General features: G+C 53.0%; 1 protein-coding gene across 1 annotated transcript in view; it reads right to left on the bottom strand.

The window, feature by feature from the left end:
* Sdc3 (syndecan 3) overlaps nucleotides 1–15,530 on the bottom strand; it is a 32,730-nt gene extending 17,200 nt beyond the window's left edge. The window contains 1 exon segment of the mRNA NM_053893.3: nucleotides 15,353–15,530. Within this exon segment, the coding sequence (NP_446345.3) occupies nucleotides 15,353–15,484 (132 nt within the window). The 5' untranslated portion in view covers nucleotides 15,485–15,530.
* Nucleotides 15,531–26,852: the final 11,322 nt, after the last annotated feature.

Below are 26,852 nucleotides of genomic sequence, written 5' to 3'. Positions count from 1 at the left end.
GACATATACAGAAGGTTCACATCAGACACCAAGGGAGGTCTGACTGGCAGAGTGCTCAGAGCCTGCCTAGGAACCAATATGCTTGTCCCCAGCCACCTTCATCCTGGTTCCTAGAAGCCACACAGATCATCCAAAGGATGAGGGGCTCAAGTTAAACCAAGAAGGTGCCAAATGCTAGCATAGGCTTTCTGCAGCTGTGCAACCCTAGGCAGGAAGCTGACTTCTCTGAGCTGCGGTCTCTTTTGCTTTGCTTATGTATGCTTAATAACAACACTGACCTCAGAGGGTCAGGGGATCTGACACCGAGGGCCCAGTAAGAACCTCCCTTCTCAGCAATCTGTCGGCCTGAGCCTCAGACTCCCATCTGCAGGCCCTGACACAGAGCAGGGGGCCTTAGAAGGAAAGCACAGGATCCTGGGCACAGCAGGTGGCCCACAGGCAGATCCTTCCACTCTCCACCCTTGCTCTCAAGCAATGGGTCTGCAGTCCCAGCTCCCAGATGGTCTGGCTCCTTCAGCTGTGCATGGGCTAAGCTTTTGAAGCAGCCCCTCAAAGGACAAGCTCTTATCCATCGTCACCCTGAGCTTCATACCTGGTCCACTGTGCCACCCCATAGACACCTGAGTAATGCAGGGACCACTGTGCTCAGAAGCCATAGAAGAGCCTGCTTAGAAAGCTAGGAGAAGCGACCACAGACCCCTCTGGTGGGTACATCAAAACAGGAAGGCCACTTTCAAAGAGCAGCTGGCAGTTCTTCAGAATGTGAAAACAGAATGTCTGTATGACCCAGTAATTCTATTTTTTTTTTAATTTTTAAAACACAAAAGCGGGACAGGCAAGAGGGCTCAGCTCATAAAGGAGCTTGCTGCCAAGGACAAAGACCTGGGTTCCCGGAGCTCACATGGTGGAAGTCAAGAACAAAGTTGCCCTCTGACTTCCATGTGCCCCAACATAAACAAAAATAAATAAATGAAATGCAATCAAGAACAGAAAAGCAGGGCTGTCCAGAAGGGGCAAAAGTGAATTCATCCTGACTGGATGCAGAGGACCCCTGCTGGGTGTGCACACACTAGGAACATCGCTGTTATCAGCTGAATAGTTACTGTGTCACCGTGTCAGTGCTCATATGACCCTTGTTCTTAGCATGTGTCACCTGCTTCGAGGACGCCTAAGGCAGGATCCATCCACATAGAAGAATATTACTCATCAGAGAAAGCTACAAAGATGGCGGACGCTACTACCCAGTGAGTGAACCTCTCAAGCACTGTGCGAAGGGGCAAAATCAGGTCTGCAGACCTCACACTGTGTGGTCCCCTGAGAAGGAAGTGTCCATCCTGTTGACTGCTAGCACTGGGCACCCTAGGCACACAGGGAACAATGGCACTGGCACAGGGTCTCCCTTCAGAATGATTTTTTTTTTAAAGTCCAGAAGGCGGCGGTGGCGCACACCTTTAATCCAGCACTTGGGAGGCAGAGGCAGGTGGATCTCTGTGAGTTTGAGGCCAGCCTGGTTTGCGGAACAAGTTCTAGGACAGCCGGGCTACACAGAGAAACCCTATCTTAAAACCCAAACACTTAAAACACTTAATAAAAATCATTCTGAAATAACCCAGAGTGGTGGCACACATCTGTAGACACCGCCCCCCCTTCCCCCACACACAGACACTTCAGAGGTAGAAGCAGGAAGCTCAGGAGTTCAAGGTCATCCTTGGCTAAAAGCAAGCTTTAGGGCAGCCTGGACTGACTACTGGAAATCTGGTTGGTTCGTTGGTTTGTTTGTTTTAAGTCCTAAACTAGGTGGTGGTTGCAGCTCTGAATTATAGCAGCCTCCACTCTCCTCCAGTGACCCCTGGAGAGTGCCCAGAACCTCAGACAGACTGACCCAGAGTCCCACAATGCCCTGCAGCCACATGGGACCTAGTGGTCCTTCCATGTCTTACCCAGGTACCTTGTAGGCATCTCTACTGTGGATGCTGGGCCCTCTAGTAAGCATAACGAAGGTCACCTGAAGACTTGCCCGGTGACAGTGACAGCCCATCTGGCTACAGAGATGTTCCTAAGTGACTTGCATGCACACACAGCATGAGGCCCGTTCTGCTTCCAGGCAGAACTCAGCGTGACCACACCATTCAGAAAGACGCACAATTTGAACTTGATGGACTGTTTGTTTCTGGAATTTTCCACTTAGTATTGTCATGCTGTGGTTGGTTGAGCATAGGGAGTAAAGCCGTGGCTAAGGGAGACATCTGCACTTTAGGGCATGGGGTCTCCTCTCGATACGACTGTGTAATAAAGGCGAATGCGTACAACTAAGGCTCGGAGGAAGGGAGGAAATTTGGTTACACGGCAGAGCCTAGACACAAATTTGGAATCTCCAGAGAACTTATCATGCACCCTTGTCACACACATCTCAGTGCTCCCATTTTGGGTACCCAAGAGAAGCCCTCTGGTGGCAGATAGACAAACCCCTGGGGTGGAGCCCTCAAGTAAGCAGAGCCCAGCCAGGCCTCTCTCTGTGTCTGTAGGTCACCAACTCTCAAAGGGCCATTGAAAGGTGCAGGAGCAGCTCACATCCAGATGCCCCCTCAGGAGTCCTGCTAGCTGTCCTAACAAGATCTAGGACCAGAGGGGGCCTTAGAGGCTAGACCCAAGGCCATCTGCCCCTACCTTGTGGCTGTCCTGTGTAGCCTCAAGGACAGACAGCCCTGAGGGCTCCAGGATCTGTCCCTCATCCCTACCCACCTCCACTTGGCTCCCAGGCTGAACCTCTACCAAGCCAACAGCAGCTGCCAAGCCCCGGGCAGTTTCCGCTCTCTGCTCCCAGACGGAGGCCCCATCTGTCCTGAGGCCTGGCCCAGGCCCCAGATGCCTGCCTTTGTCTGGCAGGTTCTCAGTGTCCCCTCAGTGACAGGGTGGAGGGAGCATGGAAAACCCCATATGCCGTGTCTGCCCTCATCAGCATCCCAAGATGCTTGGGCATATAAGTCCTGCTCTCCCCTTAACCCTCCACACAGGTTCTGCACTGGGCCCAGATACCACCCTGCCTTTGAGGACCTTGAGTGGCCTCCAACCCACTCTGCAGCTACCACAAAGCTACCACATCCCCTCTACCAAGACCCCTCCCAGACCCTTCCTTCCACAGCAAGGCTGGAAGAACTCCCATAACACCTGCCTGGCCCCTTCCCTACAGGGTGTCTGCCTCCAGCCCAGCCTCAGGAAAGAATGAATGGGGGGTGGGGGGACTAATAAAAAAGTGCAGAAGGAATGAATAAATAAGAGAATAATTAAATGAGGGAGGAAATTAATGAGGAAGGAGATGAGTGAGAAACGGAATGAATGAGGGGAATGAATGAATGAGAGGGAGGGAATGAATGACTGAGTGAATGAATGAACGAGGGGACAAATGAGCGAGTACCAGATGGTCTTGCCCAGGATCCAGCTTGGAAGAAGACAGTGTTAGTGACAGAGGGTCTGAGCTGGAAAGATGGCCACCAACCTGGATGTCAGCCAGTGGACTGCTGCCAGGGCAGTCTTGCTCACTGAGCCTGGGATAGGGTGAGGATGTCACCTCTATGGTGGCTGAGACTCCTCCCACTACCAACACGCTGGCCACAGCTTGAGGCCACCACCATAAACTGGCTACATGAGCCCTAATGCTTTCCTTAGTGGAACAAGGGCTATTCTGTTTACAGAGGGGATCTAGAGGCCCAAGTCACAGCCCTGTCACCCAAGCCACTGCCTCATCATCACCCTCAACACACACTGCTACCTGTCCAAACTCGGACAGAGCTGAGGTGGGAAGAAACAGGGGCAAGGCCCAGCCTGCGTGGTCTTACATTCTGGGTAGTGTGGGGTGTTTCCTCCCACAGTGGGCCAGGGACAGTCACCTCAGAGCCACTGTTCATGCCAATCTCCTCTAGTAGATGCAACTTTCAGATGCCTCATAGCACAGCGACCCACCAGGGAACCATGCTCAGACAGCAGTCACATACCATGGCCTGGCCTGCTCAGTGCCTGCACCATTCTGCTAGTGACCAACATTTCCTTAGTCACCTCCAGGGCCTCCAGCTCAGATCTCCCGTCGACTAGACAGGTCTCAATCTTAGCTGTACACATGCTCGGAACCCAACATATGATGTGTCCTGGCTGGGCTTCATCTATCTTCCCGCCTCACCAGAATGCTCAAATACCAGAATCAGAGGGCTTCCCAGCTCAAGATTCTGAGTCAGGGGCCCCTGCAGACAGGTAGGTACTTAAGTGGTAGGAGATGGCCCTCCTGGCCTCTCTCTAGTAGTTGTCCCTTTCTTGGGGGACACACAGCTCCTGCCTTCACTCCCACCCTGACAGCACCCAGAATTTATGAGTGGCATACAGAACCAGCTCTCTGAGGGGTCCAAGAGTAGCTTTTTGGCATGAGAATGACGTGCCTCTGGGGGTTGGGCAGGAGGCAGAGCTCCCAGTGTCTCCTCTGTCCTTGTTTTAATCTCCCTAAGGAGGCCAGATGACCAGCTGCCCCTGGCCAGAGCTCTAGACCCTGGGATTAAGACCTGGATTAGGGACAGGCCTGTTCCCGTGAGCACAGCTCCAGTGCTGTGTCTGCACAGCACATACACATGTGTCCAGAGGGCTCCTGGAAGCACCTAGGGACACTGTGTGTGCATGGGATGGGGCCAATTGTGGGTGTGGATGCTGCGAGTCCGAGCCTGTTCCTATGGGCACAAGGAGTCTTAGTACTCCATGCGAAAACAGTCCCTGCCACTGGTCTGGGAGTCCGAGTACGTTCATCTGTGTCTTCACATGTGTGCATGCATCGGTACATGTGCACATGTATGAATGCATGTGGAAGTCTAAAGTCGATGTCAGGTGTCTTCCTGCTCCAGCTTTTATGGTTGAACCATAGTCTCTTGCTGAACCCAGAGTTCAGTTTCTGGGAGCCTGGTTAGACAGCTTGTCCCAGGGACCCCTTGTGTCAGTCAGCCTCATGAGTGCTGGGATGATACATGGGTCACCATGCTCACCTAGCTCACCTGGACTCTAGGTCTTCCCATTTGACAGCTAGAACTTCAATTAGCGAGTGCCCAGCCTCTGTGGGTGCATCTGACCCTTACAACGTTGCCACAGCGCCTCCCGACTTCCTCCGTCGAAATCCATGTGGAGTCACCTTAAGGGAGTGAACCTTAGCAGCTGGGGAAGTGGGAGAGGTGGTTTCCGCTACTCTAGGCACTCAATCATCAGCTTAGACTCCTGGCAACTTCCGTATACACCTGCATGCAGATGACCTCGTCACTCACCACAGTGTAAGCTTGGACAGAACCGTGATGTTAGTAACCATACGTGAGAAAGGGTCACCCAGGGACCATCACAGCCTCCCGGCCAGGTCTAAAATCATTTCTCCACTTCATGTGAAAGCAAGATAAAACCAGCTTCCCAGCTCCTTCAGTTACAGGACCTTGACCAGCAAGACCAGTGTCTACTGTCCTCAAAGCAGCTTTGGCCTCAAATTCCTTGGGGCTTGTTAAAGGGAGAGATGAGCCCTTGACGGGGAGGTGAGGACTTCCAAAGGGATGTCTATCCCAGCTCTAACCAGATCCTGTCCCTCCAAGGAACAAGACTTCAAGTCCCCACTGAATAACAGTCAGGGATGAGAGAGGTCCCAATCAGCCAGGGAGGGAGGGAAGGAGGGACAGCCTCAGGGAATGAGAGTAGGAGGAAAAGAAAACTAGGAAGGAAGAGAGGAGCAAAGGTGTTGGAGGGGGAAGGATGGCTGAAGGGGACACCTCCAGGTAACCCAGCCCCCAGGGCCCACTTTCAAGGCATCAAAGTACCAAAGCACCAAGATACACACACAACTCCATGACTACATCTCCCCAGCTGTTCTTGCTTCCCTTTTCTCCCCAGCTTGGGAGGGGGGGGTCGTCATACAGGGGAGGGCCAGGGAGAAAAGACAAGGTGTTAGAGTGAGAAGAACCAGAAATAAATCAAAATGAGGATGTGTGAAAATGGGGAAAAGAAACAATACAGCAATGTCAGACCAGGGAAAACGAACCGTGGATGTGTGAGTTGGGCCGGGAGATGATGTCATGGGGAGGGGGGAAGGTAGCAGCTGCAACAGTGTATCCAAGACAGGGCTCCCCAGAGGCTAGGTAACAAAGTAACCCTGTGGGGAGTCAGACAAGAAGAAACACTGAAGCAGGACCCGTGCTTGGCAAGGAATCTTAATGTTGGGAAAGAGCAGGGCCTGGGAATCTAGCAGAGGTAGGACAGAAGGAGGGCTCCCCCGGTGTTGGGCAGCTAGGAAGAAGGGCTATCTGAGCTGGGCTTTGGAGCATGAGTAGAAGTTCACTGGAGGGGTAAGCGAGGATATACATTGGTGTGAAAAGTCAGAAATGGGCTGTTGAAGGGGTCTTGGGTGGGGCAGTGCGCAGGGCAGAGGAACCAGTCTGAAGCCTTGCACTGAAGAACAGTGAGAATAGATGTGGCACAGATACCAAGGGACACAAGAGTATCTGGGGGCAGCCAGGGGGGAAGCTTCTGGAGACAAACAGTGGAACCACACCTGGGCTCTGAACAACAATGGAGACAGGTAAAAGACAAACTAGTATAGGGAGTGATGCTCACCCTGGGCCTCTTGAAGGTTTGCAATCTCAGTTTGGTAATCAACTTGCTGTTACTTTGGGTCCTCTGCCACCAGCAGTCCCCTCCCTGCAAGCCTAGGTTAGCTTCAGCAGAGATAGTAATAACAAAGAATCGTCCTCATCCTCGAAGTCAAGGAGGCCCTGGTCTGAGTCAGCACCCAGAAGGCACACAAGTTCAAGGATATGGCAAGACCTTGGTCTTTACCTCAGTCTTGATGCAGCACCGGATGGCACAACTTCTCTGCTGCTGGCAGTTTGTGTAATAGATGGCGCCCTAGCATCACACTGCATGGGTTCAAATCCCAACTCAGCTCTACCTCTGTGACTTTGCGCAAAGTATTTCATCTCCCTGTGTTTCTATCATATTTAAGAAATGAAGATAATGCCTGTGCCTTTCTCACAGGGCTGAGTGTGATTTTTGATACACTAGGTTTGGTATCCACCATACGACCCCCTTACAGGCCACACCCACTGCCTCAGGGCAGAACGTAAAGGTCTCAATTCATCACAGCTCACCTGGTGAGCTGTGTGGAGTCTTCTGCACTGGGGCCTGGGCTGGGTTGGGTGGGGCCAACTATCTAACCCCAGAATGTGCTGAGGTACAAAGCCAGAAGCCTGGAAGTAGCCAGTCAGTAAGGCCACCCCTTTAGCAACAGGATAGGGAGAGAAAAACCCTCCATCTCAAACACAGGCATGCTCGCCTTCCACACGACGTGCTCCCTCCTCCTCTGGCTGGCAATCCTACTGTTCCTTTCCATAGCTTGTCCTTCCAGCAGACCATGGCCCTTCCTGCTTCTGAGCCTTTGACCACTCCAACCCTCAGCCATCCACTGAGGGCTTGAACCAAGAACACTTCCTTCACAAGGCCTCCCTTCAGTCTCTAGAACCAACACCTCACTTCCTTGACTCCTTCCTTCTCCATTATTGGAGCTTCATAAGGTCCAGAGCCAAGCACGGGGGTTAGGGGAAGACACACACAGCTCAGACAAGGGCTGTGGGTCTGGTGGGTTTCAGCAGGCAGGTGAGGACAAGGACCCGGTGATGGACTCCCCACCCAGTGTTCTTCTCACCCCTGGGTGGCCTGGATGTGAGTGACCATGTCCCCAAGGGTCAGGGAGAGAGATAGCACTCAGTGTGACTGGAAAGGAAAGGGGCTCCCACCCAGGCCCGAGAGGAACCATGATAGGACACCTGAAGGGTGTGGGACACTCGAGGTCAGGCCATCAGTGGCTGTGAGGACTGGCAGACCCAGATCGCCCCCCATCCAATGGTTCCATTTCACAGACCATTCAGTTCCCTTTTCCTAGATGAGTTGCTAGAAGAATCAAGCCCAAGGCAACCTTAAAGGAAGCTGATACTAAAAATAAAACCTGCCACCCTGGTAACTAGTGACCGCTGAACTAGCTTTGCCTCCCAAAGCCTGAAGAACCAGGAGCCACCAGTCCCTCTCCACAGAAGAGGAGACCCCTTCCAGGGCTAGGCTGGTCTTGCCCTGAGTGGACAAAAGTGGTCTCCCGCTCCATCTCCACAAATTTCCCATCCACAGCTAGGCAGATAGGCTCTTCAGACTAATACCACAAGCGCCCAGTATGGGCCCTGTATACCGTAGGCGCCCAATAAAGACTGCTGCCCCAACCCAGTAGTCCATCGCAAGGATCTAGGAGCTGTGCCCAAGCCCTCATCACTGTGTGCTCTACTTGGTGGCACAGTGCCCCGGGCAAGCACCTGGAAGGATGCAGAGCACTGTGTTCACCTTGGCAGACGGCTTGCTGCCCAGATGGGGTAAGATAGGATGACATGACGTCCCACCAGCAGTGCTGAGGACCCAGAGGTGACCAGCACCTAGAACCCTTATGTCCTGACCACTGTCCCTGCAACTGTCATCCCTGCCGTCTGCCTCCACCCCTCTGACAGGAGGCACCTTGAAGGCAGGAATGTGGGTGGGATTCAGAGGCAAGGCCTGTGCCCCAGGTGAGGCAACCACAATGGTCGGGAGAAAAGGACAGATGGACACCCACACCTGCCACACCCTGGATAAGTGCGCCAGTTATGGGCTCCACCAGGTATTCAGAGCAGAGCCCAACGGCTCTCCCTACCCGCCAGGATTCCTCGGCTGTCCCCCAGGCCTGAAGCTGGAGGGAGACACTAAAGAACCGGCCTCCTCCTCCCTCCGCCCATTCTGGTGCCGGCCACGGCCACTGGCGATCGAACTGGCAATCATCCAGCTGCAATTAGACTCCCAGATGGCACTGGTGCCGCTTCTACATGACTCTTCCAGCCTGGCTAAGAGCTAAGGTGGGGCTGGGGGTGGGTGGGTGGTCCACCGGGCAGGGAGAGGGTACAGGATACTCCAGAGCTGCTCAGGTATAGTCCGCCCACCCTTGAAGGTGTGATACAACATTAGCCACCCCGGGCAGAGCTCCAGAGTAGGACTGGAACAGCTGAGCGCAGACCCCGTGTCCTCTTGGCGCGTGTGGGCGCCACTGGTGGTGGGTACCTGCCCATCCCGGAGCCTTGTAAGTAAGGCAATGATATCAGTATCCTAGGGAGGCCAGAAGGCTCAGTGAGCCAGCCATCTCTGACTGCAAAATGTACCACCATGTTTGGGCAAGGCCCAGGTCATCCACTGAGCGGGACAGCTGAGGGTGACCATCTCTACAGGAAACTCCCACTCCAAGGTTCCTAAACGTTAGACAGCCTGGGCAGGGGGAGGGGGGAGAACAGAACTCAGACCAAGTGCTCTAGGATATAGGATCCTGGGTGTGTGGATGGTGGGTGTGTGGATGGTGGGTGTGTAGGTCGTGGGTGTGTGGACGGTGGGTGTGTGGATGGTGGGTGTGTAGGTCGTGGGTGTGTGGACGGTGGGTGTGTGGGCTATGGCTGCTCAGATTCCACACACATCACCCTGCCCAGGGATTTGCACACAGGCAACCTGATCTTCGCAGAGTCCCAGGGCCATGACATCTGAGCAGTAGATAGGTCTACCTGTCTCCAGCCTGCACTGCAGGGAACAGAATTCCCAGAAACTCAGCACTGTGGAGCCTAGAAAATACTTTGCCTAATCTGGCCTAAATCCAGTCAGCTGCAACTGGGAGTCCCAACCCAAGTTCTTCTACTCGGAGCCCAGGGCTCTGCTTTAGGCCTGGCTCCCACAGTCTTATAGGGAAACTCTAGCCCTGATTCCAGACAGCAGGTCCAAGAGGGCAAGAGGTCCAAGAGAAGACCAAGAGGGCAAGAACAAAACAACAAGCAAAAGCCTGGGCAATTAGAAGCAAGAAGCTAATCTAACATTTACAGGAGCAGCCACTCCCTCCCTGTTTATGCCATACCCTAACTCTCAAGTGCCCCGCCCCTGCTATAAACAGGCTCAGAGAGGTTGGGTGACTGCGCCCAGATCACATAGCAAGAAACTAGAAACAGCAGGGTTTCAACCTCACTGGTGCAGAGGTCTCTGCAATTCTGTTTCCAGGTTTCACCTTCAGATTTGGTGCTCCCCCTTCCCCGCCCCAAACAGAGACAAGCACCAAGGTCTGAGTGAGAAGACAAGTTCTGACTGTTTCAGCAGTGGGGATTAAGAGAATTCTTCCACCCACAGACCAGCAAGATAGCCCCAGCCTGCCACCCTCAGCCACCAGATGAGAAAGGAGCTAGATCATTTGTGAGGGTCCCCACTCTCCCACGGCTAGGTCCCCCCCAGCCATGGCTGCTCAGACTCCCCTCTGTAATCACCCTCTTCCTGTTTGATACTCAGACTAGGCCTGGTCTGTGGGAGTGGGGGAGGGGAACAGCCACCCCTCTGGCTAGGGGCCTGCTCTGGAGTGAGGGGCCGGAAGTGAAGGCTGCCCAGCCTCCCGGAATCTTGGAAGGCTAGGAGCCAAGGCAAATGCGTGGGGGGAGAGGGGGGAGCAGTCAATAAGGCTAATGTTCCCAGGACATTTTGTGGGACAGAGATCTGAACGATCCAGGTGATCGCCAGTTCAGTCCTTGCTCTGGTTGGTGTGGGAGCCAGGAGGGGTGGTGGAAATAAGGGGCCAGCCTCCAGGCAGTGTCCCACTTGGTCATCCTGCCCCCAGACACAAAATTACAGGGCTGCACAATGCTGGGCTGAAGCCCAGAGCCACAACCTCATGGTCATGGCCAGACTTGGTGGTGACAGCATCACCACAGGCCCGCCCTAAGCAGCCCCCTGGCGCCTCCCAGTCCGCGTCCAATACCCTGAATAAGGAAGGTTCCCACCCACCTCACCAACTGATCCCTCCACACAGGAGCGGAACTGCTGGCCAAGCTGCATTTTCTGCGTCTCTATACTCAGTTCCCACTGCCCAGAGTGGCCTTGGGTGCCCCTAGAAGCTCAAGGTCTGTCAAGAAAGTCCTGTGACTCCCCTCATCCTGGCTTGGACCTTGTGAGTCATTCCCTCTCTGCCACCAGGACAGAGAGAAAGTGAGGGTCAGAGACCTGGCACTCAGAAGGGAAGGCTGAGGCAGAGATCTGGGTTCCTAATGGTTTTCTAGGGATAGAGGGTGGAGTAGGGGTGCAAAGGCAGGTCTGGTCACCTGTGTAGAGGCAGCATGGCTCATGCCTCATACCCAAGGGATCTTTAACCCCTTATCATCCAGGATTCTCCTTGCCCTGTACTCATGTGACCCAACACAAGGCCTTCAAGCTCTAGACATCTTTTGGGGACTGAGGGGTTCTCTGTGAAGCCCTGGTTGTCCTAGAACTAGGCTGGCCTCCAACTCAGAGATCCCACCTACCTTTGCCTCCTGAGTGCTGGGATTAAAAGCATGGGCCACCACTACCTTGGCTTTGTACACCTCTCTTATAAAGTTCCCCCAACCAGTCTCCAGGGACCTTTAGAGTCACCCCTTTGCAGATGGTAGAGGAAACGCCCTAGGAAAGCTCTTCTCCCTTTAGCGGCTTGTTGTAACCCCCAAGACTACAGCAGAATGAAATGTGAGCAGGGACAGTGTCTAGTGAGACTGGGCAGCTGCTAAATGATAGCCAAGAAGAGACAGTGGTACCCTTGCCTATCAGCTCAACAATCAGGAGGTCGAGGCAGGAAAAAAAAAATCACAAGTTCAAGGGCTAGCCTGGGCTAGACAATGGGACTTGATCTCAAAAATTATTTTAGTAAGTGGGGTGGTGATGGTGCATGCCTTTAATCCCAGCAGAGAGAGGCAGGCAGATCTCTGAGTTTGAGACTAGCCTTGTCTACAGAGTGATAGCCAATGCCTCACAGAGAAACCCTGTCTTGGAAAAAAATTAATTAATAAATACATAACTTGGGGGATAAGGAGACCCCAGAGAGATGAAGTAAAGTACGTAAGCTCACAGCATATGAAGGCATAGACTAGGACCGATGGCTCGGGGCGGGAGCCAGCTGGGCCCCAACACAAAACAGCTAACTTCTGGCTATGCGACTCTGAGCAAGTCACCAAGTGTCTGTGGCTCATTCCCTCATCTGTGAAACAGGAATTCTGGTTATTTCAGAGACTGTCCGGCACACATCCTACACTCAGTCATATAGAAGGCTGGGGACAGGTGTCAGAACTACCCAGCGCTCAGCCTGGAACTGTGGCGCCTACCTGGAGTCCTCCTCAGCCAGTCCGCAGCTGGCCCAGAGGGCTCTAAGTAGCAGCCCTCTCCCTGGGCAGCTTGGAAAGGTGGGGGTTGGGGGGTCAGTTTCCAGGAGCCTCCCCTCTCCTGAAAGAAGCAGGTGGTCCCTCCCTCCCAGGCAGCCCATTCATCCACAGCTATCTGGCATTAGGAGGCTGATTCCACTCCCAGAGAGCAGGAGGCTTCAGGTCCAACCCAACAGCCCCGAAAATTCAACCCTGTTTCTATAGGTGATGGATGGGAGAGAGAGTGTGGAGGTTTAGCCAGGCTGCCATTGTGGACCCTGTCAGCTTAGCTCAGAAGGCCTCTTCTTCCAGGAAGCCTTCAAGGCTTCCTCCAAGAAGGGCCATCTCCAGAGAAAGGCAGCATACTCCAGCTCCTGCGAGGGGCTGAGCCTAACACTGTCTAATGCACAGAGAGGGTCTTAAGATAGATGACAGCACTGCTCCAATCACACAACAAACATCTGCTCCTGGTGCCCAGCACCCCAGAAGTCATGAGGACCTGGGTTCTGGGGCCTCTAAATCACTCTGCTTACTATAGTGACCAGCCTGGGACAGTCCCCAGCTTTTCATTCCTATAGTGAGGTCACCAGTCTGAAGGGCAAAAGGAAAGGACTCCTGGGTGCCAGGAGCAAGCCTCACCTGGCACCACAGACCTCACCTTTCCAAACACACGACCATAACTCTGACAAAGAACAGGGAACAGTGACTCGTGTCTGCAATCCCAGCACTTGGGAGGTAGGAGGGTAGGGAGTTCAAGATCATCCTTGCCTATGTAGCAAGTTTGAGGCTAGCCTGAGCTACATGGGACTCTGCTCCCACCCCCGCCAAAAGGGAATCTGCGTGCACCAAGCACTGAGGCTATGCTTTTGCTCTTTTTTGCATCTTACAGAGAGAGGAAATTAAGGCACAGAACAGTTAAGTCACTTCCACAAAGTCACACAGCCACAAATCAGTTGCATAAACCACCCCTGACAGCAGACTGAATGGCATCTATGGTCACTCCCAGATCTGGACCTTGAAAGGACATTCTCCCAAGGCTATAATTTCTTGTGTCCCCACATTCCATGCCGCCCTGGGAGTCACTTAACGAGAACAGCTGAGGTGGCCTGAGGTCCTCAGAGCCCTAGACAGTCAGTCTCTCTCAAGACCGAAGCCTCAAATCTGTAGGTCAGGACACGCCCCCAACTTGCCAGCCACAGCCTGGATCAAACCAAAGCAGCCTTCTCCTCCCTCAAGTCCCATTTCCCTGATCCTGTGCCCTCCCAGACTGGCAAGAAGGCCCAGGGTCATCCTGTTTCTCACCTACTGAGCCAACCACTGTCAGTTCCTTGCGGTCAAAGGCCGGCACCAGAGAGAGACCATTCCTGGACCAGCCAGCTGGCCTTCTTCTAGTCTAGCCTCAGTCCTCTCTGAAAGCACCACCCTTTAACCCTTAGCTTCTCAGGCCAGGCACCAGGGCAGAGCCCTTCCTCGACAGCCCCAGTCCCTCCCTGGGAGGACGACATGCTTACAGAAAGAACACCTTTGGAGAGCCATCCCTACCACAGTCTCTCCTCTCGCTCAGCCAGGCCCACCACCTGGGCATGTCACTCAGCATTGGCCTGAACCATGCCAGCTGTACTTTGCCTTCACACCTGCCTGGTTGAGGCCCTACTATGTGCTAGGTCCTCCAAATCTCCCTGGATCCTTTCCCTACTGGTAGAAAGTGTATTATCAGCCTTTTCCTTCCTAGGGACAGTAGCTCCGGTGGAGCCATTTGTCCTGAGCCCTTTGTGCTCACACCAAAATACCCTCAAAGGTGACTCTGTGTCTATTCCTCCAGGAAGAGTACCCTTATTCTGTCTCTGCAGAAGGGGAAGCCGGGGCTCAGAGGAGTGGACAGGCTGGCTCAAGGCCTCACCGTGAATGGGTGGTGGTCCTCGCTGGACTTTGAAACCAGGTCTTTGATGTCAAGGGTAATTTTCTCTAATACTGCTGAGAAGCCGGCTCCCACTGCCAGTATGGGTAGCGCTGCCTTTCTCTCAGGAACCTCTCCCTTCACCCCTCTCAGGAAAAAGGAAGAAAGAAAGAAAGAAAGAGAGAGAGAGAGAGAGAGAGAGAGAGAGAGAGAGAGAGAGAAAAGACAAGGTATGCATGGACCACCAGGCACTATTCTAGGGTCCCCAAAGCTAACAGTCCCCAGGGCAGCTCAGGGTCTTGCCTGACTCCCTACAACCTGGCCACCATGCTTAGGAGAGAAGGGGCGTGCCGGCCAGCCTGGGCTCTGGTGGTCATCTGAGTGGGTAGGGACAGCCATTGCTCCTGGAGTCAGCCACGGTGGTAGGACCTAGAAATCCCCAGCTCCTTCGGCCCGCATTGAGACACCTATCAACTCAGAACTCACTTGGGAGCTGGGTTCCTCCGAGAAGGGACCTAGCTGGTCTACCTGCAGGACCTTCTTCCTCCTGTTCTGCTAGTGAAACCAGAACCAAGATCAATTCCATAGCTACTTGGGTTTCTCGAAGGGACAGTCAGGGGTCACCTGCTACCCACCTCTGCCGGCATGCACATCCATGTCTTCCGGGGTGGGAGGTGAGCCAGGCCCACCATCGCCACACACCTGCACACACCTGCACACACATGCGCGTGCTTTCATGCACTTCTATGGGTCAGAGCACACACCCCCTCATCCAGCAGTCACGCAGCCATGGCCAAGGTGGCACACAGAGTGCACAATGGGTCACCCAGTGTGGAGCGGAATGCGGATGCCATCCGCCCCATAGGGACAGAGCCTTTCCCATGCCCACACACACCCACAGGTGCCCACGCACCCTTCTTAGAAGCAGACACACACAGGGTCACCCTCATTCACCCCCGCGGGTCACCTTCATCGACCCACCCCCCTCCTCCTGGGGAGTCCCCAAGGCCCTGCAGGCGGCTTGGGTTGGAGTGGGGGTGGGGAAAAGGCGACCCCAGCGGATACCGGACGCACACGCTTCCCGGCGGGGAGGAGACCCGGTGAGACCGGGACACACCCAGAACGGCGCGCGCGACGAGGGGACACGCAAAGACACGCGGGGTACACGCTGGGCACTCTCTTGGGGCCCATCACTCACCCCCGCGGCGCGGCCGGCCAGCAACAGCAGCAGCAGCGGTGGCAGTAACAACCCGCGGGCCCCGGGCCCATGGGTGGCGGTGTCCACGCGCTGCCCCTGTGCGGTCCCGCGGCGCGGCGGCCCGGGCTTCATGGCGGCCTTTGTTCGCGGCGCGGGCTGCGCGGGACCTGCGCTCGGCTCCTCGGCCGCCGGCTCCGCCTCGCTCGTTCGTTCGCTCGCTCGCGGCTCCGCGCCCACAGCGGCCGCGCCCGCAGGAAGCGTCGCCGCCGCCGCTGCCGCCGCCGCCACCGCCGCCCCCCGCGCGGGCGGGGCGAGCAGGAGGGCGGGGCCGCGGCGACAGCGGCACGCGACACCGCCCCCGGCCTCAGTTTCCCCGAGCGCGGTGGGGACGAGGGGCGTTGACGTCTACCCCCCAACTGTGGATTCGCGGAGCACGCTGTGTGCGAGCTGCGGGAGAACCTGGGCTCCTCCAGACAGCACCCCGCGTCTCTACACTCCCTGGGGTGGTGTCAGAGGATCCGGCTTGGGGTCCCCCTGGTCCTTCTGAGTTTCACCTTGACCTGTCTATCTGAGAAACACAGGCTACAGCCCCTAGCACCCTGAGTGCAGGAAGAAGAGGCTTGGGTCAGCTACAGGCACGCGTGGGGAGCATCAGCACGCTTCTCCCTCCACACATGTTGGTGAAGTCACCCGTTCCCCATTCATAGGGGCTCAGTTGCATGAAAGGATCTCGGGGGAGGCTGGTAAGGGTAGGCGTTGGTTCGTTGGCACATGAGCTGAGCAGGACACCCTCCAGGTCCCTGCAATCAACACTATCCATTTGATGGCCACGTGTCCTTGGAAAGAAACCCAGACTCGGCACCATATAAGGCAGAGTGCGAGATGGGTTCCCCAGAAGGAGCGAGAGGCTGGGGCATCACAGGTATGCAAGGCCTGCCTAGCTAACCTCAGTAGACAACAAGAGGGGAGGGAGGATCTCTCCACTCTGTGGTTTACAGATCACTGAGAAAGAGCCAAGCCTGAGTAGTAGATGGCTGTAAGGCCAGCACTTAGGAGGCTGAGGCAGGGGGCTCTCAAAGCCTGGACTATATACTGAGTCTCTGTCTTTACAAAACTAAGAGGGGAGAGGGAGATGGAGAAAGACATAGCATCTTACTTAATAAGGGTGTGAGTTGAGTTCCCAGTACCCACATCAGGCAAGTCACAACTACCTGTAACTCCAGCTCCAAGGGATCCAAAACCTTTAGCCTCCAAGGACACCTGCACTTGTGTGCACAGGTACGGCACACGTGCCCTCAGGTGCACACCCACATGAATAATACAAATAAATCTCCTAAAAATAATAAAAGCAAACGTTGACACGTTATTTTAGAAGATGGGCTTTAAGGCTGACCTTGAACTTTCTTCGATGTAGCTGAGCACGACCTTGAACGTCTTATCCTCCTACCACCATCACATCCAATGTATGCAGTGCTAAGAACCGAACCCAGAGCTTTGTGCAGAGGGGCGTGTACTCCCCCAACTGAGCTACATCCCCAAGACTTCAAAAACAGTCTTTTAAACCAAATCCATTCGACGTATTTTGGCATTTGAATGCCTTGGAGAATAGAGCTGGAAAAGAGTAGAGCTGAGGAATCAGGAGCTGGCTTTATCGCTAGCATAATTAGGAACTGAGGGACTCTAGTTCTGGGTTAAGCAAGTGCTTGGGTTCAAATCCTAGTTCTGACAATCATGAGCTGTGGTACTTGTTTGTGCAGCTTCACCTCTCTGATCCTATTCCCCAAATGTATGACGCAAATGATGACCATATGGGCTTCACTTATTCATTCAACAAACACATCGAGCGCCTTGTGTGTACCAGGTCAGGGGACAGGCTGGGAAGTTTCTGTGAGCTCTTCCTTTTCATGTACTGGGAGGTCAACCAATGTGGTTGGGGATTGGGATATGGGCATGACACCACCTCCCAGAGTGGGTAAGCAGACCAAGAGTGGTTCTGAGGCGCTTCCAAAGGTTTAGCAGGGATCAAGCAGGAGACCCAAGGAGTGGCCTGTCAACTATGTGCAAAAAAAAAAAAAAAAAAAAAAAAAAAAAAAAAAAAACCCTTGGGATAGCTGGATCTGACTGACGAACAAAGTACTGAGCTGCCCATGCTAGGAGGCAAGCAAGGCTCAGAGTGTTGCTCAAAGGAGTCTACCAAGTTGCCAGGAAGCATGGTCCAGCCTTGCCTTCTTCCTTCCACAAACCAAGATCCCAGCAGGAAACCTTGTGGGGAATCTTTGGCTAGGAGCGCCACCTGCTGCTTGTCATAGGTACATCATGGACGGAGCTGAGATGGGAGTCTCTGGGGATCAGGTGCACTTTTAGTCCCTGGACATTCAGAACATCACTGGTCACCCCACCTATACCACCATGTGTGTCCTTCCACACCCCCAGGACTCGAATGTCTCCTTCCGTGTGCTATCCCCATCCACCAAACAGACTCCAGAAACTGCCGTCATCCAGCCTCAGGCCACCTGGCAAAGACTCTCTCTCTCTCTCTCTCTCTCTCTCTCTCTCTCTCTCTCTCTCTCTCTCTCTCTCTCACACACACACACACACACACACACACACACACACACACACACACACACACACACACACACACAAAACACCCCACACACTCAACAGTCCGTCTGTCTTTCCTGGAGGGAAAGTCCAGGTTTTGTTTTTTGTTTTTTGTTTTTTGTTTTTTGTTTTTTTTTGGTTTTTGTTGTTGTTGTTGTTGTTGTTGTTGTTGTTGTTGTTGTTGTTTGTTCTTTTTTTCGGAGCTGGGGACCGAACCCAGGGCCTTGTGCTTCCTAGGTAAGTGCTCTACCACTGAGCTAAATCCCCAGCCCCAAAGTCCAAGTTTTTAATGGACAATAACTGCAGGGTTCTAGCCAGGCTGCCTGTCCTCCACCCTTCTCTCTGACAGAACTCCAGTTCAGTTTTTCAGAGCTCAAGAAGAACTGGGCAGTTGTCAAGTTGACACATGCTGGAGTCAGAGGGAACCACAGTTGAGAGAATGCCTCTATCAGCTTTGCCCATAGACAGGTGCGAGGGGAGGGGGGATGGCATGGATTTTCTTGGTTAATGACTGAGAATGTGGACGAGCCCCGTCCACTGTGAGTGCTGTGATCCTGGTGCAGGTGCATAAGAAAGCAGGTTGCAGGCAGAGATGGCTCAGTGATTGAGAGCTCCAGGAGACCTGGGTTCAGTTCCCCACACCAATAAGACAACCCACAACTGCCTGTAATTCCAGTCCCTGAGGATCTGGCCTCCTTGGGCACAAATGTTGTGCCCAAACATACAAGCAGGCAAAACACTATTGCACATAAACATAAATAAATATTTAAGCCCGGTGGTGGTGACATGACTTTAATACCAGCCACTCAGGAGGCAGAGGCAGACAGACCCCTTGATTTAAGGCTCACCTGGTCTACAGAGTGAGTTCTAGGACAGGTAATGCTACATAGAGAAACCTTGTCTGAAAAAATAAGAAAGAAATAAAGAAGGAAGGAAGGAAGGAAAAGAAAGGAAGGGAGGGAGGGAGGAAGAGAAGGAGGGAAGAAGGGAGGGAGGGAAAGGAGGGAAGGAGGGGAGGAGGAGGGAGGGAGAGAAGGGAAAATAGGCTGAAGAAGTCCAGGGGAACAAGTCAGTAAGCATATTTCCTTTGCTTCAGTTCCTGCCTCCAGGTTCTTGCCTTGTGCTCCTGCTCTGATGTCCCTCAGTGATTGAGGATGACCTGAGAGCTGGAAGACAGGATTAACCCTTTCCTTCCCGAGTTGATCTCGATCACTTTTATCACAGCAGTAGAAAGTAAATCAGGACAAGAGTCCAGCCCCACCCCACCATCTTACTGCTGAAACCCAGCCAGTGAGGAGACCGTGACCTCTGCTCTTAACCCCCAGGCTGTATTGGGAAGTGTTTGGTGAGTGAATTAAAGTTACTGAGGGAGCTGCACTCTAAACCAAGACATGCTTAGATGCGGCCTAGCATATAAGTTTGATTCCCACCAGCTGCCTGGACCGTGTCTCCCCAATCCCTTGTGCCCCTCGTGAAACTGTCTCCTAACTACGGGAGCCCCCCCCCAAAAAAAGGGTTGGAGGGACTGATCAACACTCTGATCAAGGCTGCACCCCAGACTTGACAGACTTGACTGAGTGATTCTCTCTCCACCTGCCTCCCCCAGAGGTTTGGCCAAGCAGATGGGATCCTCAAAACCCCTGTCAAGTAGGAAAAGCTGAGATTACAAGAGGGCATCTCATCACCAAGCCCTGGCCAAGCACCTGCTCGCTTTGACTTCTCCCAGGCCTGGTGCTGTAAGGACCAAGCGACTCATTCCTCGGAGAGAGCCCAGCCTACAGAGGTGCCTTGCCTGCTGACTCTGAGGGCCCCCACTCAGTAACTTGCTTCCGGTCTCCCAGGCGGGAAGTGGATGAACCAGGAATCTGGACTTAGCTCTTGGAAAAAGAAAAAGTTTGCATTGTCTAGGTATGTGTGTGTGAGGAGGGGCTTGAATGAAGGTGCCTTTGGAAGCCAGAAGAAGGCATCAGACACCCTGGAGATAGAGGTACGAGACAGGCATAGGCATCAGATCTAATGTGACTGTTGAGACCCAAATACAGGTCCTCTGAAAGCTTTACAGGTTTGCTTAACTACTCAACCATCTCTCCTTAGACAATAAATTAATTAAAAGTAAAAATAAATAAATAGAGAGGGTCTCACGATGTAACCCAGGTTGACCTGGAATTCTTTCAGTAGGCCAGGGTGTCCTTGGGCTCACAGAGATCTGCCTGACGGGTGTATGCCATCGCTGTGTGGCCTGGCTTGTTAACCTCAGTGCTGGGTGGTCACCTTGGGACAAGAGGGTCCTTGAAAGCATCTCCTGCATTTTCAGGCCCTCCCCTCTCCTACTCAAATTTCTGTTTTGCTCCCCAAGAGTCAGGATAGAGGTCAAAGTCAAGATTTACTTCTGGGAAAGCCTTGGTGAAACAAGGCTGAGGAATCAGTGACCTCCCAAATGTAGGAACTGAAACAGGATCCTAGCAGGATTGCACCAGACTTGAAGGAACCAGAATGATCTTTGCAGAACTTGGAGAGCCTCAGAGGTCATTCTTTGCCTTCATGTGAAATCCAGCGTGGGCAGCAGCTGGTAGCCACAGTGCCCAGCCATCCCTCAGGTCTCATGGGTGTGTAGAGGGGATGTCAAGAGTCCAGGCTAAAGAGGCCTTCGTGTCTGGAATAGCTGTGGATGGGCCAGCGGAACCTCAAGACCCCAACAGGTCCCTTGGCAGCACATAGTTTCTGGACCAGAACAGCCAAGGAAACTGAAAGCAGATGAGACTTCCCGACCTGCAGCTGTGAAGGGGAAGGGAGATAGTGGGACTGGCTCTGGGGAGCCTTAGCTGCCCAGCGCTGCCCTGAGGTACCCATATAGAGCACCGAGAACAGAGTCTTAAAGGTGGGCTGTGCACCAGAGGGTCCTGAGACTGCGGCCATACTGTTTCGACAACCATTCACCTTTGAACAGATCCTTAGGTGCCAGGATGAGGTTTCCCCCTGGGGAAATCCAGGAGGTCTGCCTAATAGTGACATCTCCAGAGAGGCTGGGGTGGACGAGTGCTCTGAAGCCGAGAAGCGTGACCTGAAGCTTCATTCTGACATTCTGCTCATGCAGGGGCGGGAGCTTCTATCTACCTGAGAATCCCAGATTAAGTATTGTTACTTTTTTCCTTGAGAGAGGGACATAAGTGCCTGTTCTACCCGGACAGGACTCAACAGACCATAGGATGAGCCCATCCGAGCTGGGCTTGGGGTGAGTCCTAGGAGCATGGGTGACTCAGTCAAAAGCAGCTGCATCTTCAAAAAGCCTCCCAGTATGGGTGACTTAGAGAAGCTGCTACCGGACTGCAGAGTGGCCCTCTGCAGGCCGTTCTTTCCATTGTATGCTACCTCACACCAGAGCGGGCACCATTTCCGGAGGGCGTGGTGTGGTCACCGCAACTCCTCTTCTAGACAGCAACTGTCCTGTCCAAAGAGGAGAAAGCAGTTAGCCTCGCCCTGCCCAGGCAATTTCGTACGTCTGGTTCACACTGAGAAAGGCGAGGCGTAGAAAGTGAGGCGACGGGTACCATGCCACACAGTCTACGGCTGAGCTGGGGACTGGATGGCTCCTCATCCTGAGGTCTCCTCCCAGATGATCTGGTAGCCTTGTCCAGCTGCCCCCGATCTGTAAAATCTTGGGACCTGGTCACCTCTGCCCAAGGTGAGGCGGCTGAGGTCACAGAACTAGAAAGGTTGTGAGGAAGCTAGGCCTAGACTAATTGAGACTCACACCTGTCCTCTCTCCTGTGTTGGGGACCCAAGAATGACTGGGGAAGGAGAGAAGAGGGCAGGGAGAGGGGGATGGGAAAAGGGAAGAACTAAGAGGAAGAAGAGAGAAAAGACAGGAAATGAGGTGGGCAAGAGAGGGAAGGAGAAGAAAAAGGGAGGAGGGGAAAGGAAGAGCATTATCTCAGAGGTTTCTCCATAGCACACCCGAGCTTCTGGGAATAAATTGCACATTTAAAGTCATTTTCTTGGAAGGAAAAGAAAAAAAAAAACCAAAAACTTCCTAAAAATACTTTCCCTTCTCACCCCATCTTGAGACTGGAGCTGAGGGCTGGGAATCCTGACTCCCCCGGCTGCTGCAGCTTGACTGTTGGCACAACTGTTGTTGGGATTAATGTATCTTACATTTGAAGGGGGATCTTGTGAAACTGGCATCCAGCCCCACCACTGTTGAAACAACCCCCTCACCCCGGGGGAGGAGGCAGAAATCTGCTATTGAAGGTCACAGGAAGGCAGTAACTTGTAGCTGCCCTCACATGAGGGCCACCCTGCTCTGTCTCCAGCAGATTTGTGTCCCCTTTGCCTAGATGGGGTTTGGCAAGGGAACCTGGAGACACAGGACAGGCTCAGGGTTGAGTCCTGGAGCCACCGACTCCTGATATTCAGAATCCAAGTGACAGCACAGACGTGGATCCTACCACCACCGCAGGAGGCTGGCAACTGTTTGGAGTCATTCTCTGCCTGAAACTGAGAGACAGACAGGCTGAGATACCTCTCGGGGTCAGGGAGTGAGCAACTGGAGTAGGTGGGTGGGTGACTGTGGAACTGGATCTTTCCCGGGTGCCTGGAGTCTCTGCCCAGAGTGCCAGGAGCAACCTCCACAGGAATCCAGCCAGCAGGACAGCATCTGAATGTCCCCAGAGCTACGGTGACCTTAGGGGACACACAACCCTGGACTGTGGTTCTAGGCGAGAGCACCACCAGGCAGGACCCCTAGAGCCCCCAGTGATGCACTCGAAAAGCTCTACTTTCTGCGATAAGTGTCCTGGTTTTGGAGACACATCAATCACCCTAGCAAAACGAAGGGTAGTGCTGTCTTTCAGCTGTGCATCCAGCTGGGGTCCAGGCCTTCCACATGTCCAGTGAAGTAGTTTTTCTCCTCCCATTTTACACGGGAAGTGAGGGCGGAGGGGGTGGTGGGGAGGTTGGGGGGCTGTGGGGGGAGCTACACAGAGACGCACAGAGCTGGGCTATGAAGCTCCCGGTTATGAGAATACTTGGAGGTTTGGGTTGTGCTGTTTGGGGGCTTGGATGAGTCAGCTGGGGCCTAGACACCCAAGGGCTACCTTGAAGCTGGGAGTTCTCTGCTTGGGTCCCACCACTGATTGACCCCACCAGGTGACAAGTGGGGAAACAGAGGCCAAAGAAGGCAGAGGCTCCACAGGGGTCATAGAGCAAATCAAAACTGGATCTGAGCCAGACGTGTGTGAACTTCGGTTCCCAGCCCCAGACCGTGAAGGTCTGGCCCTGCACACTAGGGATTTCTGGGGAGGAATGAAGAAGAAACAAATCTCACCCTACTTCCAGGTCTTGAAAGCCAGGCCTTGAATGCTGGTGCCCTGGAGACTCCATAGTGTCTGGTTTAGGCAGCAGCGCCCTCATGTGGCCAGAGCTGATACCTACCAGAAGTCACAAGCTTCTTGCTTCATCAGTGAATTTATTTCTGCGCAACTGCTTTGGAGGTTTTATAATTTAATACCTTTTCGTTTTATTTGTGGGTCTTTTGTCTACATGTCTGTTCTTATGCTACATGTATACGGCACCTAAAGAGGCCAGAAGAGAGCATCGTATTACCTGGAACTGGAGTTAGGGATGGTTCTGATGTGCCACTAAATGCTGGGAATTTAACCCCAGCCTTCTTTCTGCCACCTCAACTCTGTGTGTGTGTGTGTGTGTGTGTGTGTGTGTGTGTGTGTGTGTGTGTGTGTCTGTGTCTGTGTCTGTGTGTGTGTCTGTGTATGTCTGTGACTGTGTCTGTGTGTCTGTGAGTGTGTCTGTGTGTCTGTATGTGTGTGTCTGTGTCTATGTGTGTGTCTGTCTGTGTGTGTGTCTGTATGTGTGTCTGTGTGTCTGTCTGCGTGGCTGTCTGTGTGTCTGTTTGTGTCTGTGTGTGTGTGTCTGTCTGTCTGCATGTTTGTGTGTCTGTGTCTGTGTGTCTGTGTGTCTGTGTGTGTCTGTGAGTGTGTCTGTGAGTGTCTGTGTGTGTGTGTCCATGGAACTGGAGCCACAGGCAGTTATGAGGCCCTTTCCTTGGGTGTTGAGACTAAATTCATGGTCCTCTGAAAGAGCAGTATGTATGTGTGTTCACAAACATACGTGTGGGTGCATGTTTGTTCTAAAGTGTGCATGTGTGTCAGAGGTCAAGTCATGGGAGCCAGTTCTCTTCTTTTTACCATGTGGGTTCTAGGGATCAAACTCAGTCACCAGAGTTGGTAGCAAGCACCTGTACCACTGAGCCCTCTCACAGGCCCCTGCTGCAACTCTAAAGGGTAGGGATCGCTAGGCCACACAAGCAGGGCAAGTTGTAATAAACAGAGCATTGGATCCAGGAAGTCAGGAGACGCAGATAAAACCCTGGCTTGGTTTTCAATGTATACCAAGCCCAAGTTTCATCTCCTCTGCAATGTAAGCTGAAACGTCTGGACTCCCTCCCGGTTGTCTCAAGAATGAGGGGTGGACACAGCCTGGAGCCCAGCTTGCTCCATCGAACAGTGCTGTGGAGGGAGGATGTGAGTGTCTCATCCGAATGTGGAACCTTGGCTTATGGATCTGAAATGGGCATTCCTGAGCTACCTCCTGGCTTATGGATCTGAAATGGGCATTCCTGAGCTACCTCCTGGCTTATGGATCTGAAATGGGCATTCCTGAGCTACCTCCTGGTGTCAGCTGAGTGTGTGTCTAGTGAACTGCATCGGACAGACTTCCTTAAAAACAGGTTTCTTCTCCTGGGTTTATTTTTATTTGTTAAGAAGGGTCTGAGGTGGGGTTGGGGATTTAGCTCAGTGGTAGAGCGCTTGCCTAGCAAGCGCAAGGCCCTGGGTTCAGTCCCCAGCTCTGAGAAAAAAAAAAAAAAAAAAAAGGGTCTGAGGTTGGGAGATGGCTCAGTGTAGAGTACGTAGTGTAGAGTACGTGAGGAAAAAGCCCATGTAAAGCCAGATGTCCCCATCATGTGATGGTCAGAGATATAATCAATAAAATAAAACCAGTCTCCAAAAGGCTGTGACGGTGGACAAAGGTCCTCTGAACTCTTGTGCTGGGGAACAAGCATCCCTTCCAAACCTCCCCAGACAGACAGGATCTCATGCAGTCGCTCTGGCTCACTGCGTGGCTGAGATGATCTTGAACTTCTAAAATGTGTTGGCATTTATAAATATGCGCTGGCTCAGTTGGCTTTGTTTTTCTGCTTCTGAGACACCCTTTGTTATTGTAGCTTAATGTCAAACTCTCCATCCTCCTGCCTCGGCCTCTTATGGTTGAGATGACAAGCTTGGGTGTCTCTAGTTCATGCTGTGTGCACAGCCAGCATGTGTCGGGGGAGGGAAAGAGGCTCTGTCCAGAAGCTATTAAAATGAAGTCTCCAACAGTAAACAGAGAACATCAAATGTTGCTTGATCCATAACACACTGGGTACTACTCAGTCACAAACTCTCCATCTACACAACTCCTTTTCAAAGTGCTCATCATTAGTGCTCAGGTAGTTTCCCCTTTTGCAGAGAATTGGGTCTCAGGGGCATGGGAGGATTAAAGGCACCATTTAATCCTGATTCTGAAGACTCCTGACACATGCAAGGTTTGAAATCAAGAGACCACCCCCTTTCCAGCAGGGTTTCCACACACGTGCTTCTCCACTGAAATGCTAAAAGAACCCAATCAAGCAACTACAAGTAAATGCCCTGAGATGTCCCAAAACACAGGCCCCAGCCACTAGCCACCTCCCCTCAGCACATACCTGCCCTGGGAAGTCCCCACAGCCCAACTCCAGATGTTCAAGCAGAGGGCTTGCTGGCATACATGGCTAGAGCCCCCTACATGCAGGAGGCCAGGTGAAATTCCGGATCTTATGGCCTCCCATCTGGTCTTCCTGGCTAAACCAACCTTTGTCGATTTTTGCCAAAGGCAACTCTTGACAAACAGCTGGGTGGGTAAGGGAAGGGTGGACATCCTGAGGACAGGAACTACTGTGATCCCAGTGGTTCTCAATCAGAGGGTAATCAGAGTAAGTTAGACACTGGATAGCCAGGTATAGGGGCTGTCAGTCTCAGAAAAGATATTTCCCAATGCCAAAAAATGCCAGAAGCCAAAATGAAAACCCTGCAGGATGGTCAGCAGGACAAGGCAGTAATCCATGGACACACACTAGCAAAAAGAGGCACAGGAGACTTGCACTGAGGATTTCTGAGCAAGCTGGGCACTTCCTTTCCTCTCTTGATCTTCTGGCTTTCAAGAGAGGGTGTCTCTGTGTAGTCCAGACTGTCCAGAAACTCAAGCTATAGACCAGGCTGGCCCTGAACTCAAGAGATCTGCCTCCCTCTGCTGGGATTGAAGCCACCACACCAAGCTTGTCTGGCAATTTTCTCTTACATGAAACAGTCCCTCACAGGGAGGGGAGGCTCATGAGACTCAGGTGAACAAAAGCTCATATTTAGGAAAGCAGAAGCTGAAGATTCTCAAGGCTTCTCCCCAGCTTTTGTGAAAGGCTCTGACTGTGGAACTGCTCACATGCTCTGCAGAGAGCCCCAGGGCTACAGCCTGGGCTGGGGACAGGGGCACTCTAGGATGCAGCTGTGAGTAACCCCTCTTGTTAGTGTCCCAATAAAAATTCACTGGTTCACCGAGATGGGTTCCCTTTCTGGGGTGAGCAAGTGTGTGTGTGTCTATCCCCAGGAAAAGACTATCACAAAACACTGCAAAACCAGACATGAGGCAAACTGAACTCAACCTCTCAGGTCGAATTAGGCTCAGAAGTCATCAGCTTGATCCCCCAGCTCCACTCCACTCTTCTACCCTTCCTCTGCAACCCTGGAGCAGCAGAGGCAGGGTGGAGCAGGGCTCACCTGAGCAGGTTTGAGAGAAGTGAGAGCAATACAAA

Source organism: Rattus norvegicus, chromosome 5 (genome assembly GCF_021556685.1).
Source record: "Rattus norvegicus strain SHRSP/BbbUtx chromosome 5, alternate assembly SHRSP_T2T, whole genome shotgun sequence".
In the NCBI taxonomy this organism is placed as follows: Eukaryota; Metazoa; Chordata; class Mammalia; order Rodentia; family Muridae; genus Rattus; species Rattus norvegicus.
Note: the sequence above shows the minus strand (reverse complement) of the source record. Positions and strands in the feature narration are given on the sequence as shown.